This window comes from Limanda limanda, chromosome 15, assembly GCF_963576545.1.
Source record: "Limanda limanda chromosome 15, fLimLim1.1, whole genome shotgun sequence".
Lineage (NCBI taxonomy): Eukaryota > Metazoa > Chordata > Actinopteri > Pleuronectiformes > Pleuronectidae > Limanda > Limanda limanda.
The window spans coordinates 11,470,253-11,492,595 of NC_083650.1; the positions used below are offsets into that span (position 1 = coordinate 11,470,253).

General features: G+C 42.5%; 1 protein-coding gene across 1 annotated transcript; it reads right to left on the reverse strand.

The window, feature by feature from the left end:
- Positions 1–380: 380 nt before the first annotated feature.
- Positions 381–22,338, reverse strand: loxl4 (lysyl oxidase-like 4). Its single transcript, XM_061087484.1, has 14 exons — positions 22,020–22,338; positions 20,825–21,126; positions 20,530–20,738; positions 12,068–12,106; positions 11,250–11,463; positions 10,971–11,148; positions 6,288–6,442; positions 6,027–6,194; positions 5,585–5,747; positions 5,251–5,494; positions 4,118–4,233; positions 3,672–3,808; positions 1,013–1,124; positions 381–451 (listed from the first exon to the last, which is right to left on the reverse strand). Exons 1-14 carry the CDS (start codon positions 22,336–22,338, stop codon positions 381–383), a joined length of 2,427 nt encoding a protein of 808 aa, XP_060943467.1.
- Between the last annotated feature and the right edge of the window lie 5 nt (positions 22,339–22,343).

Genomic DNA, 22,343 nt, shown 5'->3' on the forward strand with positions numbered 1-22,343 from the left:
GCGTATACTTTTAAAATAACTAACTTAAGTTACTAGTAGTCCACTTTTACAAAAATCGGCATGGTTTAAAACAATATCCTATAGCTTCTTACATAACTAGAGTGAAAATCATGTGGCGCCATGCGGCCCCTGTCCCACTCTGTTTGTCATTGGCTGTTGAGTTGAGTTGAGTCTGTGATGGTCGCTGCTGTGATATGATGCTGTTATGAATATTTGTTAGTATCCACATCTGCCAAGGAGATGAACAGGCACCATTTTTTGCGTGTTCTCTGTTACTGTGGGTGCTAAGGTCCCAAGAGCCAGGGCCCATTGACCTCAGCCCACCCTGAGTAGTCCTCAGGCCCCACTGGAAGGCCTCCATACTGAGCCCTGGGCATGGGCTACACAAAGTTGTTGGTGATTTGCCTCTGGTGCTCAAACAGGTCTTCAATCTCTGCACTGTATGCATCACCTGCGAGGAAATTAAAAAAATATATCAGTGACCCCAATATTCTGACTCTTGACCTTATTCAGAATAAGAGAATATTTAGATTATGGTGTTTGTATGAATAATGCTAATATTCCATTCATATTCCTGTTAACACGTTAAAGAGCATAGACTATTATGTCCACTACGCCCTTATGCTCGAGGTTATTCCTCCAGGTTTAAAGTACCAACCCAGATAGTTTCATGTACAATCAATACTACAATGTACCATTTGGGGAGTTTACTTTCTACAACTCCAGGTTTTTCATCTTGTTTATACCAAGGGAACCTTTTCATCAAAGAGTTGGCTACTATATGTTGATTTCGCAAAATGCTATGAAAACTTGATTAGGACCCAATAATGCAATATAGACGTAATGATTCTTTACATAATGTGACCAGGTCGGAATCTTCCACATGTCTTGATTTGATTATTGCTTTATCTGGGGTTGATAGCAGAATATCTGTGTCTATGTAAACAAAGTCATTCACAAAAGAGGGGAGATATTAATATAACATGAGAGGGAATTTGATTTCTGTCCTCACCTGCATGACATCCATACATGTACGCTCTGTGGCCATCGTATTTGCACCGACATCTCATGACGTTATTCATAAAGTCAGACTCAGCCATGTCCATCGAAGGGTTTACTTCCACCTGCAAAACAGTACAATCATACTGAGCCTGGTTCATTACTACAAGGAGACGTTTCTGACCTTGTGAGTAACACTTGTGCGTTTTATGTGACAAACTTATTGGGAAACACGGACGATGCATAATTTGTTGTTTAACGTCTAATCAGCCACTCACAGGCAAACAGGGAATAAGTCTCCTCTCAACAGGCTGAGAAATCCATTTGATATAAACGCCAGTTGGATGTAAAATTTTGAGAGCGCTCGCTATAAAACAGCGCTCATGGCTGGTTTCGTATTTATAGTCGACCTCTTTCTCATCTATAAAATGCTGGATGAGTTTTCCGTACATTATTCCTATTTGTCAAGACAATTCCACGATACATTGCTTTTTCTCCCATGAACTCAACACTGGAAGGATGCTCACTTGGTAGCTGAGGATACGGCCTGAATAACATGGTGGTAAAACAATTTTACCACGTGTTATGCAAAGCACAATTCATACTGGTTGATCTTTAAGGAAAAGCCATTGTTAAATATTTTATAACTTGTATGGAAACATGTAACAAAGACACTTCAGCCCACATGAAACATGATAACTGGCAGCTTAAGAAGTTACACAAGGTTGTGGTTGTACCACAGTGCGGCCCCCAGCTCCTGCTCCCTTCACTAAAGTAGGTACGCGATAATAAGGACTGGAATGAAGTCTGTTGCAATGACTTGTTATGCATGCATATATGTTTATGCCTGAAATCGGTCTATTTTTCAGAGCAGCCATACACTGTACTAATAGTCTGTCATTTGAAGAGCAGCGCTAAAACTGCTGATACAACCGTTCTCTTAATCTGGCCTGGTGATAATACTGAGAAGTCATTTACTCTAATAGCTGCTCTGTAAACTGCTACACCCACGTTAAGTACAGGTTACAAACAGCTACGGGGAGAAGGAACGCAAGCTACACTAAAAAAAGAGAGGAACATTTTTAAGTTAGTGAATGCACAAAAAACGGTCTCTTAATTTTTGTAGGTAAATTACAGTGTTGAAGTGGAGCGTCTGGGGCCTTTGCAGGGGGCTGGCTCGGTGGCAGAATGTGTCGCTCAGTGGGAAAGTGGCAATAAAAATAAAAACAGGGCAGGAGGAATTCCTCAGTGGCAAATTAGCCGTTTCTAATGGAAGGGGGGGTTGACTTGGTGCTGCTTGACTAAAGGGAGGCAATAGTTAATTTGGGTAATTGGTGTGTTTCATTAGCACTGGGTGGTTCAAGGCTAGGTCTGCAGAACCTGTGCGTAAAGCCCGGGATCAGAAAAGTCAGGCATCATCTGTACTTTACTAGATAAATGAAATAACACAGCAGAGAGGAGGAGAGCTGCTCGGAAAGCTGTTTGTATTTTTCCAGGGCTGCAGCCCACACGAACGTTTCTCCTCTCACCTCGGATGACCCTGACCTTTTCACCTCCAGCACTTCATCCAATTTCTTCCTCTCGTTTATCTAAACACCATTTCTGGCTCCTCTATCATTCATCCCATTTTCTCCGCCTCCACATTGTCCTGTAGCACTATACCACTTTATAATTACACCCTGCTCGACTGTTCTAAAATACATCTTCTCGGCACTATGTGTTTATATATGTGTGTGTCACATCTATTATGAGTAAATTAAATAAATCCATCTTCAATAGAGAGTAGGAGGAGTGTAATTACTAAGACTGAGTGTGATCTCTCAGACAAACTGGGTAGTGACATTCTTTCACAGCTCGGGTATAATTGGCAGCATGCTAACATCTGAGGACTGCTGAATACCATGGTGGGTATGTAGAAGGAAATACATTACGGGGGATGGAGTCCTTGATGTGTTTAATCTAGTAGCCGCAGTGGCTCGACTGATTGACACCAGGAATGACTGAGGCGCTGAATGGCCATGAGGAAATTTTAACTTAAGAGCCCTTGAACTTCTTTCTCACCAACTAAAATCTCATAGGAAACATGTTAAACATATGTTATTAGATTTCTTGCTGAGAGTTAGATGAGAAGATTAATACCTTTCAAACCTGTATGCTAAATTTAAGACTAGCCAGAAGCCAGTTAGCTTAGCAGAAATGCAGCAAACAGGGAGAAAAAGCTAGCTTAGCTCTCTATAAACACCAACGGCACCTCTTAAGCATCTTATAGTTTTTATCAGATGTTGTGTTTGACAACTGCTAGACTAGCTGCGGTCTGGACCGTTTTCCAAAGATTTTTTGGAAGGGTTGCATGTGAGAACGAGTCAAATGCGTCAAATATTTTGCGGAATGTTTTCTTTCATTCCGCACTGTTTCAATTTTTTTAGAGTTAGCCCATGTGAGAAAGCTAGTGGGCATGTTGATGAGGTTTCTATTACATAATGGAAAAATACAATAACTCAGGGGAAAAAAGAGGTGCCATGCACATAGAAGAGACAGACGAAGATCTCAACTTGGAAAGCCAAATGAAAAAAGTATCCCTTTAAACACAAAGTTAATGTCATTTGTTGAATGAATTTAATATCCAATAACACAAAAAAACAGGAAACAAGTGACGTGAAACGACTTCTGACCTGAAAGATGTAGTCTCCAGGCCGTACATCCGTCACATCAACCCACTGACAGTCAATGTCGTGGCGATAGGTATCCCAGCAGCCCACAGAAATACCCTGGTCACCCATGTTATAGCAGGAGAATCGCTTCTGGACTCCTAACACACACACACACACACACCAACAACATTATCAATCACAACATCAGAGCTCATTTAACTTCCCAGTTATTTTTAAGAGCTTACTGAATTATGCTAGACGACATGTGAGCGCTGCTTTTCACATGAGCTGTTTCATCCATAATATAACAAGTAAATGGAGAATGAACAAACAACAACAGCTGCGATCTAATACATTAACCACAAAGTAAAACTCTAAATGGCTGGCGCTAGAATACTGATGTTAATTTCCTGTCACTAATAGGAAGGAGAACTTCACTGGGACCGATGAATAGTGGTGAACGTTACCATCGGGGCAATACGTGTCCTCCAGACAGAAACTGGCCTTGTGTCCCTCTGCAACCCTCGTGCCATTCAGAGTCAGCAGGTCGTAATGTGTGAACACCTCGATGCTGTGGTAGTGCCTGGGACGAAAGAGGATAAGTCAGTGTGTGTGTGTGTGTGTTTGTGTGTATGTCTGTAAGTGTGTGCATTTACACTAACGGAACACTGGCTCCCTATGGCTCGTAGCCTAATGACCTCACTGCTTGAACACGAGCGTGGGTGTCACCGCAACACCTCTCTCTTAGAGGCTTGTTTTAGCGGCAGCTCGGTTTGCGCAGTGCACTCATGCTGGGTGAATGGAGGGCTTTGAAACACACATGCATGGCTCTCATGTGTTGTTGCAACAAACTGGGGCGGACCTGACTGTGCGTGGGCCACCCTGTCCTTTGTATCACACTCAACCTGCGGTGACTGGATCGGCTCAACCGTCATTTCCATGGACACGTGGCGTGGCGTGGCTAATGAATCTGGAGAGATGACAACTCTGTTTGGAATCACCCGCAGCAACTCACTGAGACACATCTCACACAGCCAACACTGTGGGGCTTCAAATGACTCCTTCTTCTCTCATGACGACAGGCCTGAACATGCTGTCGTCATCTGACAGGAAACTAACTTACTGTGGAATAAACTGAGAGGCCGAGAGGAATGTGTTTGGAGTAGACCTGAGGACAATATGTCATCCTTAAATAACGAATGGATACAGGCTGCTGAGGCCACGTGACAGACAAAGACTCTATGTTTAATGCCCATGTTGCATGCTAGGTGCAGAACCCCTCGTCAAATTGCATGAGTACAGTTGTAACGTGTTTTCGTTTCTGGTAGCAAGTGAATGCAATTAAATTAAACATAACTCAAATTACCCAAAGTGGAAGGGGCTATGTCATTATTGCGCGTTTATGCAATTTTAAACCAAGAACAGGTGTTTGTCCGAATATTTTTGACTATCCAGGACACTCTAAACCACAGCTCTATCAAAAACACCGCAAGGGTAACTGCACCATCCCACATAGAGCAATTATTTAAATGGTTGTTTTCACAGCAGCAGCCAAACCAAGCAAAAAACAACCTCCATAAACTCTATTGCGATGCTATACCTGTGACACTGGTGCCATGTCCAGGTCTCTCTCGTAGATTTGGGTCGGAAATCGGATCGACCCAGGTTCATGATGCGAGAAGAGAAGCGCAGCAGGCGTCGGTGGCCATAAGGCCAGTTCATCCTGGCAGCAGACGAGGACAGACAGTTCTCCTCGTTGGCACAGCTCAGCAGGTGGAGGGGTCGGTCTTCCAGGTAGGCTGTCTCCTGGACCAGCTGGGCGTCCAGAACAAGGTCAGGCGCCGCTGAAGCAGGTCAAATGCGAGAGGTTACGTTAGGATTAAACCAGAACCATTGGAGAAGTTTGAGAGCTTCAAGACAAAGGTATCACTTACTTTCCGAACAGCTGACCCCGGCAGCCTTGGTACCACCTCCCCGGGGACAGTGGACATGGTTGTTGCGACGACATTGCTGAATGGAAAATTCTGTTCCCACACAGTGAGTTCCACTGAGGATCAACTCAGCGGAAGTTGGTTCACCGGTCCAGTACCACGTGTCCTGTCAAAGGAAAGGAGACATAGAAAGTTTGTTTGGTTTTATATCAGTGAGGGAGTAGTGAGGAGCTCTTTGTCATACAGGGGGTGTGACTATGGATTGGTCTCCGCGTGTTGATTTGTTTAAACATCTGTTTGTTTATTCTGGAATCAATAACTCAGACACTGCTGATGGGATCTTGACAAATCTTGAACGATTGATTGGCACTAATTGTTTTGGAGGAGGGACCATAACTGTCACGCTGTCAGTTATGGATGTCGTGTTGTTTGGAGGGTTTGTTACCTGATGAGCACTGGCAGCGAAGCCCAGGCCGAGCTGTCTGCAAACCACCATGGCCTCGTTGATGCCCCAGTTCTCACTACAGACTGAGCCCCAGCGCTTGCGACCCCCGGCCTCCATCAACACCTCCACACGGCCCTCTGATGGGAGTCTACCACCAGACAGCCGCACCTAGAAATCCATTAAATAAAAAGGATTAAATGGATGATGCGTTATCAATAACACCTCGTATGTGCATGACTTGTGATGATGTAGTGTCCATACCGTGTTCTCTATGCCGGTCTTAGGGATGTTGCAGCGTACTGAGGCATCCTGGGTATGCTTGAACGTCCATGGCTGGACTTCCTGGAAGTAGCAGTCTAGGATGGAGCGTTCTGAGCCCATACACTGGACACTGTTCATATGGATCGGCCCGGTACCTGAAGGAGGAGAAGGAGGAGATGCGGTAGACTGAAAGACAATGTTGGCAAAAATATGCAGGGAGAGCACAGGAGGCCACCCACTGTATCTATAACGTCATCGGTAGACTTTATCACACAGGGAAACGCACACACATACAAGTCAGGCTCTGTATTCCCTTCACTCGACTGAGCTTTCTCCGCTTTAGCGTCAATTCAACAATGAGAACTTCCTATCTGTCGTGACAAAATGCTCCTGCAAGCAAAGCAGCAGCACCAGCATCTACTTTGGGCATCTGTCACACATCATTACCACCATTCTGTTGCTGTTGCTGTTGGCACAACAACAACAGCAACAACACTGTGTGTAGTCCACCAGCCCGAGTGAACAAATAAGGCCAAATCTGGATCTACAAAATAAGAGACTTTCACCAGTTTGGGTTTGTTGTTTAAAACCAGATCATTTCTGAACAACAACAAACAAGATTAGTGTGGGGAAAAAACAGCTTAAGGTTCTCTGAGAGCAAACAGCTGCAGCCATAATGATTGCGGAGTGAGAAAACACAGAACAAACTATAGCTGCAGTGTTTTCTTAAAACAAAAGGCGCAATCTGTAAAGCTAGAAATTGGGTAGTATTGAAATAAACACAACCAAAACCACAAAAACCGGGGGAAAGAGAGAAAACCCAACAAAGACGGGTGAAGAGGAAGTTGATTGAAATGGTGGAGACCAAACTGCAGCCTAACCCCATCTGTCTCTGTGTTGGTTTTGGTAGATTGAAGGCCTGCTCCCATGCTGGTCACCATGTGTGGGTTCATACATATGAAAATGACACATCTCAACCACTCCTGCCTCTATCTGCATGGCGGAGGCCGCAAACTAGATCCAAACTCCCACTGTTTAAGTTATCAAGACAAACATGGGGCCCGGTGGAGGGACGCTCAAAATGAACAGTGACACGTTGTATTTAAACCTTCGTTTGGGAAATCCACGAAAGCCTGAAATAAATTCCAAGAAACCGGCCACACACACACACACACACACACAAACATGCGCACACACACACACAATTGACATGCACTGAAACACACACATTCAGGGTGTTTCAGTCTCTAATGTATGTATAGTGCACTGTATGACTATGTGCTTTACACAAAATTACACAGTGAAATAACAATCTTGGTCAAGCAAGGAAATAGAAACATTGTCCCTGTAATTTAAAACACTGATGGTGATGATGGGAGCACCGGCAGATGGAGTCTGAGCAAAGATTTGAATATTTTCTTCGCTATGATTCTCACTGAACATCAATTTCCCAAACGATCGAACATAAAAAACCAGACGACAGCAGATACAACTATGAGAGCTATAAGAAGACGTGATGTAAATGTGGCGACTTAAATTTAGTCTTTACGAGAAATAGGTTGAGCTTGATCGCCGTGTAATTTGAATTGGCAGAGGCCACAGATCATTTGGACAAATTTGGTAAATTCTTCTAAGGGGATGGAAACAGTAACGTCGGTCACATTCTTGTTGAGAATAGCACAAATAGTTGGTTAGTGGTTACAAGGGAAACCCTGTTCTTTTCCTGTCTGAAATTACACTCTCTTTTAGGCACATTAATATAGTGTGTGTTGAGGTTTTCTTTCCATGCAGCTTCTCTTTCTAAGCCTCCAACAAAAAAAATGTCTTGTCATCAGTTAGAGCTGCTTCTCAGCCAATTATTAAAACATGTTGAGTTTGTGAATAGATGCGTCTGCCCCTGGGTTTTATTTTTAAATGGTAGAAGCCAATCTGCATCAAAATATTGTTTCTTTTTTAAAAAAACTGGTTAAGTTACAAGCTGTGTTTGTGCATCAAATCTGATTAGTGAGACCACATTCGAAGTCTCTGCGTGGCCGACTGTCTACGACCTTTATCACATTCGCTCATCATAAATAATTCAAGTCTCTCCTGTCAGGTCCTGTTGTTAGAAAGACGGCTGGGTGACAGATTAGACAGAAATCTTTTTTCTTCCAAGTACCACAGTGTCCATCTTATCCAAAAAAGGAATAGGGATTTTAAAACAATGATTTTGAATGGAATTAAATGATTAACTATGCACATACAAATGACAAATTTTGCACAAAACAACATTTTAAACAATCCCCTCTTTCAGGACGTCTTTCTCAGTGAGGTTTGGCTCCATCAAAGAGTCTAATTTGGGCCGTTTCCAGCGACTTATAAGCCTGTGTTTATGTGGCCTTCTGAGCACATGGAAAATTATACGTCCCGGTAAAATGTCAAACAGACTCGTGTTATAGAAAAGGAAGCTGTGAGACGACTTTGAAGTCTGATCGTCCTGCGATGGCTGAGTGTATGAGAGAAAAGAGTTTGTATGCCCATGTATGTGAAGTTTAGTTAGGGCCCTATTTTAATCATGCAAATACAAAGCGGTAGGTCATCGGCGCACAGACTGAGTGGGCTTCTCTAAGTGCATCTGCTATTTTTGGTTCATGCTTGTGCATCAGTGTAAAGTGCAAACAGGCCCGGTTAAGATAGGTATTGATCAGTGAGTGTTGTTATAAGTATATGTTTATTGCGTTAATTCGTACAATGATGACAGAAAATAATAAAATAGTTTGGTGATGCATCAATCTGAAGTCATTTCAGTCATAATTCTAATGTATTTCACTTTGTAAATAGTTATATAATTTCTTGTAGGTGACAGAAGCAGTAATTGCTGGTAATAAATGTCAATACAATACAACATGAACAGTCAAAACAGTGCAGTTCTCCCTTTTCAGTCAATGACTGCAGCTCACATACTTGCAGACCTCTTACATCATGGACACAACCTGTTCCAAGTCATCACCTCTAGTTGGCGCTACAGAACAATGTTCGCCAGATCAACCAGACACAAGAATGTATACATCCTTCTGCTGTAACTCCATTTCTATCAACTAATAAAAAAAAATCTAGGTTATATGCGAGAGATCGTTGAGAAGAATTGCGGTCAAACTGAATGAGAAGCTTTTCACATGATATAAAGTAAATGTTAGTCACTATAATCTTCTATTAGAACCATGACTATAACTAGTAATTTTTTAACCACATTAAACTTTTAATGCAAATTCATATGCATCTACTGGTTGGAGAAATAAAATAGTTCATCCGCATTTTAAGCATTATTTTCCCAAGTTTCTGGTTTGCTAACAAAATCACCAAAGTGTCAGTTAGCTCAGATGCCTGAGACATCCTCGTCACATTTTTCACCAAAATATTTCATTTGAATTTCATTGACCAAGTTGCAAGGGCAAGAGGATGTCAAGTGTTCAGAGCTCTGTCTGTAAGCTCTCTCTGAGCTGTATCAGTAACTAGAGCAGGGCCCCAAGTTGGTGTATGAGTGAATCAGCCACTCAGGACACATGGTATAGGAAACCTGCATTTCCAGGGGTGAGACAGGAAAAGTTGAGGCTAAACCTGCCACTTGTCAAGCCAAACCTTAACTGCACAGCCACATCTAAATGTTATAATTCTGAGATTTTATTATATACATGTAGTCCACTCAGACACACACACACACACTCACACACACACCCACACATAATCATGAAACTGCAGCTTTGTGGTTCCAACCTGCCACAAAGCTATTCTAGGTAGAAGATTGAAAGCTTCTTGGCTTCTCCTGACAATTATACAGGTCAGACTCAGACTGTTTGATCCACGATAAAACTGAACCCTGATCCAACGACTCAAGATGCTGATTGAAACCAGACGTGAATGGGTGTGAAGTCCCTAAACTAGATGTTAATTTTGTTGGACTCATCGAAAAGAAAGGTAGCATGACTGACATCATCTACAGAAAACACAAGTAAGGAGGATAAAAGGAAAAAGAAACTAATCCAACACACACACAAATATCCTATTCATGATCAACTGAGCAGCTAAATCAGCAGACTGTCCTCCCACATTTCATCTCGATCAGCACGATTAGAGACTACACTCTGGCCGGAGGCTTGGGGAAGCCGTTCTCACATCCCTACAGGGTGGGGACGCTACTGGTGCAGCTGGTTACAGACTGAACCTGTGCGTCACCAAAAGCTGGAAGTTTGAAATTGAAAGAAAAAGACCGCAGCACTCAGCGGGTGAATGAAAAGCTCGCTTGAAGCTTGCGAGATTATGTTTGTGGCTTAAGTTACCAAACCACCACATAAATCACCACAGCTTATAGTATTACACTTTGTGTGTGAGTGTGTATGTGTGCACATGTGCATGGTGTTAGTGCAGCTGGTAGTCCCGGCACAGTGGGAGATACTGGAATCAACACATTTGCAGAATCGCATGGTGACCAACATCGAAAGATTGACACGCGAGTGCATATCAGATCGGGGCAGACAGGTGTGGTGTCTCAGAGAAGCAAACGACCGGGGAAAGTCTCCCTCCCTCTGGAGAACCGTGACGCAGGATAAACACATTCAAACATCCAAACCGCAGACTGAAAAACAACAAGATAAAAACGTGGAGCTTTTCAGAATTTCCAGATTGAGTTGTGTGTCTGTCTCTTACCTTGGCCCATGAAGGCTCCTTGCAGGGCGTCCTGGGCCGAACCAAAGCCCAGTTCTCTGCACACCACACTGGCTGCAGTGCGCTCCCACATGTGGTCCACAATGGTCCCCCATTTACCGTCTCGGAGCACCTCCACACGACCCTCGCCCAGCCTGGGGCCGGCCTTCAGACGCACAGGCTGTACATGGCAGCAAAGGGACAATAACTCAGTTAATAACTTTGTTTTTTGACACATTTTATTGTGTTGTGCTTGTCTAGAACCAACTTTGATAATCTTACCACAGCTGGATAGGGGGCCTGGGGTCGTCCTGAGGACATGCGGGCAAACTGGGGTCCAGGTACACACTTGATGACTGCATGTCTCCCGTTCTTACAAGGGGTGGGACTGCGGGGGATGGACAGCTGAGCATGACACTCAGACAAGGTGTTCTCGGTACCAAGACAGTGAACCTTCTCTACCCAGAACCCCTTCTTCTTCGCCATGACGCTCAATCTGGAAAAAAAGGAGAAAGGAGGTCTTTGGAACTATATACTTAAGGTCCCCTCGTTTAATGACTTAAATACTAATGCTATGCTATGCTAATGCTACAACTTGTTGCATATGATCACCAGGATGTTCAGTAAGAATGTTTTGGAATGGAGGCTCTCTGTCCAGACGAGCACGGGCAGATGCATGCATGTCAGATCACTTGATTTACATCATGCTGAATTATGGAATTACTGCTCAGTAATGCCAGAAATATTACCTGCCCCAACTTTAATTAGCAGCAATCAAATTTTGAGTAAAAAAAACTTCATTACTTAGTGTTAAGTAAAATGTAACACTCAAAACTCAACTATTTCATCATGACTGTTGATAAGATCTGATAGTCTATACTGGTAACGAAAAGAGATACCTCAAAACCTTCATCACAGTTTGATTCTAACGCTGCTAAGCTCTGATTATTTTTTGCCCAAGTCGGATCTCATCACTCACAGTAAGAAGCTGAATGAGAAAATAGATTTTTAAGGCCTTTGAATAAAGTTTAACTATACACGTGGGCCAGTATCTCACAGTTATAAAACGGTCAAATGAGGCCGTGAAAACATTTTATTACCTCGTTGAAGGATCTGCCACCTTGGTATCCCATATTTTCCTGTGAGAGAGTTAAAGAACAGAGATAGATGTTAGTTTTATCGGGTCTGTGTATTTGCAAAGATACCGAGACACACGCAAATCACTGTGAGGTGAGCTGGGAGAACGATTTCTACAGACAAAGGTAGAGACTGTAAAATATACTGTCACATCTGCTTTTTTATATGGAACCTGCCCCGGTGAGTAGTAGCACAAACACACTTACTGGCTTAAAATACAGCTCAGACATTGAGTTTATCTAAAATAAAATTAATCACACCGCTCCAAATATAACTTCTTTGTATAAACCAGAATGAGTTGGTATAGCTGAAGGAAGAATGCATTTCTCTCGTTTCCTTCCGGCAGTTTCCTGTCTGTCTTTCTTTCTTTACAGCTTCAGCAGTGTATATTTCCATCTGGAATGTGGGCTGCTTGCTATTTACAGTGTTTATGTTTAGGGTAAATGAACAGTGTATCATATGTTCCTGAGCCATAGGGCAACAGCACTTTCTGTAACCACCAACATAAGGACAAGTGTTCAAACAGAAATGTGCTGAGCAACTTTAACCACATCCGGCACCTTTATATTAAATAAAGTAACAAAGGGCCTTTGAATGTTAGTATTTTCCATTGGTTGATGCAATATAAAAGATATTTGTACATAACGACAGGATGAAGGGACTATAAAAGGATTTTCAAAAAGAACCCAAAAGATATTTTTGTTGTTAACCTTCAAAGACACACACAGTCCAAAAAAAATCAAAACATTCAACATCACTGATGTACAACATTTCTGGGAAAACAGGGTTTGACCAAGCACAGTGTACAAACAAAAACTCTGGCACGCCGCTGTGCCGCGCGTCTGAGAGAAAGTGCCAGAACCAAATAGAAGTTCGTCTGGCTGACTCGAGAGAGCGACGGAGAGGAAAGCCTTCTGTTCTCTCTTGGCAGACCCGCAGAGCAGATGTGCCAGCTCGTGCCAGGACATCCACAAAATCCACTGCAAAGAGCATGCACCAACATTCACATGAATTACTGCAAAACACTCAGAGATACACACACACACTCACACACACACACACAGACGTCTCGCAGTGTAATTTCTATGGAGCTGTGGTGGCAAAAGTACACACATTCCTTACTCAAGTAGAAGTACAGATACTAGTGCTAGAAATGACTCAAGTAAAAGTATAAATACTGATTCAAAGTCTTTACTCAAGTAAAAGTATTAAAGTTCAGGCTCTGAAATGTACTCAAAAAAGTATATAAGTAATAAGTTCCCCTCTGAAAGCCATTTTGTAACTTAAACCACTACTACTTCAAATAATGTAAAACAACAATAGACGTTACACTGGTTAAAGCAAGAAAAGATTTGTGAGCATTAAAATTGGTCTTGGAGGAAATGTGAACGATGCATTGAATGAAGTATTCTTAATTTAAATAAGGCCAAGGATGGAGGATGTGTTTTAGCTCTGTTGTTGTCGATGTTATCAGCGATGTTGGCTTATTCTTCACCTTCTTCCATGTTAGTTATGTTGCGTTACTTATGTTGTGTGTTATATTCCCTGATAGAAATTTCTGAATTTCCCTCGGGATTAATAAAGTATCCATCTATCTATCTATCTATCTATCTATCTATCTATCTATCTATCTATCTATCTATCTATCTATCTATCTATCTATCTATCTATCTATCTATCTATCTATCTATCTATCTATCTATCTATCTATCTATCTATCTATCTATCTATCTATCTATCTATCTATCTATCTATCTATCTATCTATCTATCTATCTATCTATCTATCTATCTATCTATCTATCTATCTATCTATCTATCTATCTATCTATCTATCTATCTATCTATCTATCTATCTATCTATCTATCTATCTATCTATCTATCTATCTATCTATCTATCTATCTATCTATCTATCTATCTATCTATCTATCTATCTATCTATCTATCTATCTATCTACAACAAGGAATTGTTTTCTCTGTGTTATTTTCCATTCAGTTTAAAATGTGTCTCGGTGTTGGAAAAGCTGCACTCGATGACAAATGATTTCAAAAGAACTCCTCAAATGCATCAAAATGAAAATAACGATCCTGTTTTGAAAATGTAAGCAGAAGAAAATACAGATATTTGTGTTCAAATGCAAAGGGTAAAAGTTAAAAGTTGTAGTAAAGTACCGATACCTGAAAATCGACTTAAATACAGTAACAGAGTATTTGTACTTTGTTACTTCCCACCTCTGGTCTCAGCTGGGAAATGCGCTAATAGTTTTTTGGCTTTTTTGGCTACAGCGAAGAAATGTTCATTAAAACATGCCTCATGTATGAAAGCAGAGACGGGTCAATATTTGTATTTCTGACACGAGCTCTCAACATTCCCATTACGTTAGAGCAGGGAACATTAACAACAAACTGGTCCTCAGTGTTGGAATCAAGAGCAGCATTGTTACGGACGTGATGCGATGTGGACGGTTGTGTGAAGTCACGGGCTGCTGAGTGTGCACTTTCCAAAATCAGGTAACGACTTGTTTGCTGATGCTGCGAGCAGTCAGTGGACCAGAAGAGACCCCTCCTCCAAATATTAGTATTTGACACGGAAAAAAAAAAAACTTTATGTGAGTGACTTTTAGAAAACTAGTGCACCTTCATTCCAGCCATATTTGTGCAAATCTGCAGAAGCTATTTTCAAATAGACTTAAGGTCATTTCTTCGGCCCATTTGCAACACAAATACATCTCTGAGTGTTTAAATCAGGAACATGTGTGGATGAAATCTACGGCTTCTCTTCAAAGTTACTTCAACTGCTTGACTTGATGAGGCAGAAAAAAGTCACGTAATTTTAAAACACGTTCATGGCTCTAAATAAAGCGATGACACAAGACCTGCTGTAAACTGCCTCTGACATATTGTATATAATTTAACGCTTATTTTTTACAGTGTCTTGTAAAATATATTAAATGTTTCTACCATGTGGTTCTGCAGGGGCATGTCATCGGGGGACAGACACACACACACACACACATTTTCCCATAAGGCAAACAAGGCTGTGACTTATTTGTGACCTCCCCTCAGACCAATGAGCAAACCATTTTCCCTCTTCAGAAACCAACAGGACCAACCATTCTATAAATGATACCTTCAGCTCCTTCATTTGACTCAATCACAGTATTGCATCTTACCGTTGAACTTCATTAAATAACAATAAAATGCATAAATCTCACCTTTTTAACACATAAAATCCCTTCATGTATAAAAAGGTTATACGTTACAAAGGCTATATGACTATTATCATACCAGAGGCAGTAGCTGTGGTGTGAACAGTATGAGAGGATTTCTGCTGATGCGGTGAAAAGTCAACCTCAGAATTAGTTTGTTTTGCTGCTGCGTAGCATTCATCAGTCATGCTTAACCAAACACTGAATCCAGCACTTGTTGTGGAGCCAAGAGAACAGAGGCTTAAGTCAGGGAGTCCCGCCCGCCTGTTAGAAGACAAGCATTACACCACTGTGTGTGTTTTATCACACTCACTCTAACGCTAACTGGTGTTACTTCTGGATCTTCTTGTTTAAATTGTTAAAAATAAAGACATGCTTGAAAAACTCTCTTAAAATCACCTATAGAAAATTCAAGATGCAAATATTGAATATAATTTCCATTGCAAACATAAGCTCTTGAGATTTTATAAACACTCAGTTGAAATCATGATCACATCAGCATTTGCTTTGAGGTATTTTTGCCACAAGGAGGCCTAGTTTACTATAAACTGTGGTGAACAACATCTTCTTGCAGCAGAAAACACATGTTTAGTTTTTTTATCAAATCATATACACTTTAATGTAATCTTGTATTATAATTTGGTCCTTTTAAAAACATTTTTTTATGTTGCATGCAAATTGATGAAATCCTTTTATACCCTTTACTAAGGGTTCCTCATATAGAGCATATTGAAACTTTGAGAAATATTATTGTATATTGTTTCTATGAAAAGGATCCTGCTGGTCGAATAGTTGCCAAATATTCCAGACCAGAGTGAACTGATAAAAATCTCTTGAACTCAGTTTTAAGGCTGGCTTCCACAGTCTGTTCCAAACCACACAAATGGCCACTGGCATAGAAATTATAAGATTGGGGATTAAATTAGAGAGAAGGTCACTGAGAAAGATCACAGAGACATCAGACAGGAAAACCAGACTTGGTCACACAAAATGTCACCCAAAAGCCTGGAAATGATACCCTCACAGGAAGATTTCAGCTGAAACATAATTAAACATAAAATGCCGGGTTAAGTCCCCAAATCACCACGGTGACAGAGGAAGACAGACAGCTGCTGACACAGCGGGGCCAGGCTGCAAACTGCTGCTGTAATTGGACATATTTCACCAGCGCAAGCAAAAATCTAGCTTGTGTGACTGCTGCTCCTGTTCTCGCTCTCGCTCTCTCTCTCTCTCTCCATCGCCTCTTGCTCCTCTTATCCTCTTCCTCCTCGTGCACTAACTCTGTCTTATTCTCTCTCACAGCTATAATTGGGGGTGTTTTTTCACCCTCAGCAGAAACCCTGGAGAGCCTTGGTCCTGACCAACCTGTAATTACAGCATCTTCAGAGTCTCATCCAAGACATTCGGGGAGCCAAGAGACATGGCAATGATCTGGGATTTCTAAGAATGGACTGGGAGACTTGGGAGCAAGGTGGAGGAACATGGGGGCGTGTCTCTGGCTAAATTTGGTCAAACCGTGTAACACAATCCTGAGCTGTTTTGGCAAAAGTGGAAGGTGTTACATGAAAACTGAACATTATATTGTTTCTGTGTCCGAAAGCGCTCACTGATCACTATATTGTGAGTGTGCCATTGTTTAGTCTGAATGTTTAGTGAAGTTTTTTATAGTATATATAATGGTAGACTGTTTCATAATGCATCGTGAAAAACAGTGTACAACCAATGGTCACTAACCGAGCAGTATCTACCATCATGCAGCAGGAACAGCCCGACCTGTCTTATAAATGGAAATATGAGCAGGGCGGCGCATCGCAGCACAAACTGAGGGAAAACAAGTTTATTCCTACATTTACAGATTGTCATTCATGTTTTTTTTACATTAAATTACTTTCATATTTACTGTGGGATTTTCCACCGTTGTTGTACGTCATAATCCTGTAACAACAACGTCATTACCGACAGAGAAAATGCGCAGAGTAGCATCTAAAAGCGTTTTTTTTTTTCTTTCCCCGATGACCTAGTTCTCTATATATAATTCACTATATCATGGGGTAGGGAATAGTGATTATGGTAACCTTCAAGTAACCATAATTCACAGATGAATCAGAATGAGCCATTTTTCAAATTCTCTTCTAGATGCTAATGTCAGTTTTAAAACATCCCACTTTATCCTGACTTTACAAACCCAAAGCTGTAAAATAACTGAAGTATATACTGAGGCATGTGTACACTTTGAACCAGTCTGGGGTCTAACACATGCAGTGAGAGAGAACAGATTTGCGTCTGTGGAGAACAAAAACAGGTACGGATATGGAAACAAACACGTCATCGTGGTTCAGGCTTCAGCAAAACAAAAGGTCAGACTCTGGACGGGTAAACCGAGAGTATCAAATCACCACCGTCACAACCCTGCAGGCGCCAAGCCAAGACCTTCAGGCTGCCGCAGCCCTCTCTCTCTCTCTTTTCATGGTCAGCAGCCAAATCTCTTGTGACGCAGCATAGACTGTGATAAAGATGGAGGATGTGACTGCTGCCAAGAAGTGAAGCCAAAGTGTCTCGATCACTGCCTGGTGACTGACTGTAGTATATAGGTCAAAAACCTTGCCTCCTCCGTGTTAATAGATGGAGCCTGGACCAAACTAAAAAGTACAAGTCATGTTTTGTCTTTATCTCAGCCAAGGATATTATGTTTTCATCCTGTCTCTTTGTTGGTTGTGTGGTTTGTATGTTTGTTTGTGAGCAAAATTACACATAAACAGCTGAATGTATTTCCACGAAACTTGGTGGAAGGATCGGTATGGGTCAGGTCAGAATCCATTACATTTGTGTGCGGGTCTAGATTACTTTCTTCTTACATCGCGAAATTGGTTTTCACCATTTTCTCAGGGGGATAATCCATAGATATTGATGAAAAAAATTCAGGTACATCTTGACTGAGTCAGTTGGACCTTTGCAGCAGTATGCGCTCGACTGATTGTCATTCTAGTTGCATGTTATGTTCCGTTGCTAATTTTTCTGGTACGTTTGGTTTTTATTAGTTATTCGATGCTATTAATTGTGGTAAAATAAACTTAATGTTTGACAGTAAAGATTGACATGCGATGTGTAGCTACTGCACTCACTCATTTGACTACAAATGTGCAAGATGGCAGCGTATCCGGGATATTTTGGCATCATTTATGGATAGTGGGATGAAGTGGAGATGTGTCTTCCATCTTTTATAAACAGTCTTTGTGTTGTAGTCATCCAAATCTACTCATGTAACTTGTCACTTAACTGTCACTACTGCTCCTGCACTGTAATTGAAAATCAAAGCGAGGCATGAGAAGGGTCAAATCCCTGCAATGCGGGACAGCTTGTTCTAATAAATGATCCAGTGCCGACTGGGAACAGAGTCAGGCCAGGCTGTTCAACGACAGCTCACTCAGAGGACCTTTTATTGCTGAAGATATGATGCCCGATGATGTCCTCTTCCAACAATAGAATCCAGTTATAGCTTCACCGTGTTCCCAATAACATCCACTTCAATGGAGATAGCTTAACTCAAGGGCAATGCAGAAATACTTTAAGTGAGTGTGTGCGCTCCAACGGGGGCAGTTTGTAAAGTCATTAAAAAGTTAGAAAAGTCTATAAAACAAATAATTTACCCCCTCAGCGGTTACAGCGCTTCAGTAGCACAAGGCATCTAGCACCTAGAGTACGGAGCAGATGTTGCGGTCTGTCCTCAGTTGAGTCAGAGGAACTCAGGCCAAGAGAGGGAAGGAATGGCTGAACTGTGAATCACCTATGGCCGGCAGCTCTCCGGGAGGAACAAAATCCAACCGGGTTCCCCTTCCACTGAGGACAGCGAATGTTCCAACACTATTTATTCTCATAATAGCACTGGAGTATTTCTCTGCTAATGTGTGGTCCGCTTCCTGTGGTGTGTATGAGCAGAGCCTTCCCTAAACCACCGTCAATGTTTTTCTTTCTTTTTTCTTTAGCAGTGAAAAGGAGAGGAAATGTAGGTTAGTGTCAAAGCGGTGAAAGGAGACACCTAAGGACAATGTATTATGTGTCACTGTTTGTACATGGAGGCCAGGTGTACGTACGTCATAGAGATATTGAACATTTACACTTTAAAAAATGGTAAAGTTTGACATTTTGAATAATATTTTTATTTGGTTTCTTGTCAAGAGTAAGCTGAAATGAGTGACCCCATATTTCTCGGTGCTGCAGCTGGAACTAGCAGCTGGCTTAGTCTAGAAAATCGACTACATCCAAAGGTGACAAAATCGACCTATCAGGCCTATTTCCAGGCTCTATTCTAAAGTAAGCAAACTGCCACTGAGTCCCGCTACATATTTACCATACAAGCATCAGAGTGGTGTCTTCTCATCTAACTCTTGGAAAGAAGCAAACTAGTTTTCAAACTGTCAAAATATTCTCTGAACCAAAATATGTCTGTAGAACTGAGTATCAAAGAATGTGCCACAAGTACAGACACTATGGCTAATGGACACTTGAGTCGATTATTCTCTGGCTTTAATTACATTTACCCTAATGTGCAATTGTTTTATTCAGAAAGGTTTTGTAATTATGTGACACATTACACCACAGGCTCTTAGAATAAATGTGAAGAGATGCAGAGCTCAAGCCTCAGGCCAACAAGACCGGTCGCTTCACACAGATCCTCATCCCACTGTCCAGCAGCTAACCGTCTCATGGTATTGATGGGACGGTTAAAGTACAATCACCAGCTGATATTACACCTCGGTATTGGACCAAAAAAAAATTAGAGTGAGGCTGTTTGTCTGAGACCTGCAACCTGAAGATAGCATCGGAGAGACACAGGGAACGAGAGTGAGCAAGAGGCAATGAGGTGAGGAGAGTTGATTTGCCTAGAGAGAGGAGGAGACGAAGGGCAGCAGAGAGGGGACAGGGATCCCTTTATCATCATCCTGAGGATGAGGAGGGGAGGGGGAGTGAAGCAGGACACGGCGGAGAAGTAGCTGGGCGAAGAAGATAAGGCAAACAAAATGCCTTTATTCAACCAGGCTCTTAACAGGATGCCAGGTTGTTGGGTTTTTACTTTTGTGAATGTCTTTTTATTCATTTAACAAGGGGCTGAATGGCAGAGCATGCTTCCATTCTTAAAATACACTCAGGGGCCAAAGGGTTTGTAATTCAATACCTCCAGTTCATAAAAACAACTGCAGGGGGAGTTCACACTCACTTGTATATTTTAACGTTGTGTTGCGTAGCCTCTGGAAAGCCGAGCATCCCGCACACAACCCGGCTGCTGTTGAGACTCCAACCCTGGTCACAGACCTGCCTCCATCTCCCAGCATGCCTCACTTCCACCACACCCTCCGTGATCAGGTTCTTCCTCTTGGTAGCCATGAGGATGGGACGAAGACGGACCTCCTCGATTCGCACCTTGCCCTTGAGGGAGACACACACATCGGATCCACTGTTAAATATCTGTGTAAGGATACCACAGGAGATGGATCAACAGTAAACTAGTGTACCTGGTTCTGGTGGTGTCTCTGGAACCGTGGGACCTCATCCGGATGCCCGTTTCCGTAGTAGCCGTATCCTGGATGCCTGCGGGTGGCCACCTGTCCCTGCCACTGAGGGGCGGGGCTGCCGTTGGGCCTGATGGCACCAGTGTAGCCCCGGCTGGCCGTCTGGTTCAGCCTGCGCTCGGCCGTGCACACCACCCCCAAGTCTTCGGCGTGTTTACAGTCGTTCACCCCCCAGCCGTTGTGTTTGCAGTCCTTCAGGGACTTCTCCGAGCCTTCACAGCGAACATTATCCATCCATATTGGGCCTTGTGAAAGAAACAATTCATTACCCCCTTCGTTGTAATTTTTTATTGATTGTCCAATAGACAGTCAGGGCAATGCATCTGCACAGGGGCTGGAATCAGTCCCTAAACACCCAACACTTGACTTTTACTGGCACGCTGATTTAGGGTTGCACCTTTGCGGCGTGTTTAGCAGTAGATACACGGTATATTACAAAGCAGGGAGCTGTAGATCCTACTCTTTAAATCCACTCAGCCTTCTCTTTAATTTGGATTTAAAAGCAGCAGTAAAGAATGTCCATAAACCACAGCAAGTGTTGCACAACTCTGGCAGAGTGAATGCTGTCATTATTCTAGCACAAATGCCCTTTTTCGGACCATATATTTGCTCTGCCAGCCTGCCGGGCGTCCTTAACAAGATGTAGACTCCAAGCCCACTACAAGTTATCTTTGTCACTTTATGATGTTAGTTATTTTGGATGTCTAAATTGGTGGTCTTTTCATGAAACCGTGCACTTAATGAGTTGTGGTGCACGTACGCTGCAGCATGGAAGTTTGGGAGGAGATTAAATGGTCGTGTGTGGATGCCTACCACTGAGTCTAAGCCTTAAATCTGTTAAATGACTATGTTAATCTGATGTGCCTCCTCCAGAACAGACATTTTCACTTGTAATAGCAGGAAAAAGCACAGGTGAAATTAATACTACGCAGATGGCTGTGTTCCAATCATGGACTGCATATAAAAATGGACGAGGCACCATCTTTTACTTTGCTGTCATTTGGAGCCATAGTCTGAGAAATAGTTCGACCAATCATATTGAGCAGGCTTTGGTCGCTCATGGGTAATAGTGACCTTTGACCTTCCATCGGTAACATTTGGTGTATTCGTCATTTAGATACAGGAAGTGCTCTCTCACCCTCTCCTTCTCCGTACTTGGCGCTGTGGGCCCACGTTATGCCGCTCTGGAAGCCCAGCTCTTGGCACACCACGTTGGCCAGCTTGATGTTGACCTCGTCGTCGCACACGGTGCCCCAGGTGTTGTTGTGCAGCACCTCAACGCGGCCCTCGTTCGGCTCCCGCGCAAAGTTGCCCGCCAGGCGCACTTTGGCGGCGGGCGCACGTGGCGACCTGCGCAGAGGCGAGGTGGGCCGGCGAGGCTCAGCGTGAGCAGGGCCGCACAGGGAGAGCAGAGCGGGTAGGAGGAGGGAGAAGCTGAGGAAGAGGGAGTGGGTCATCCTGA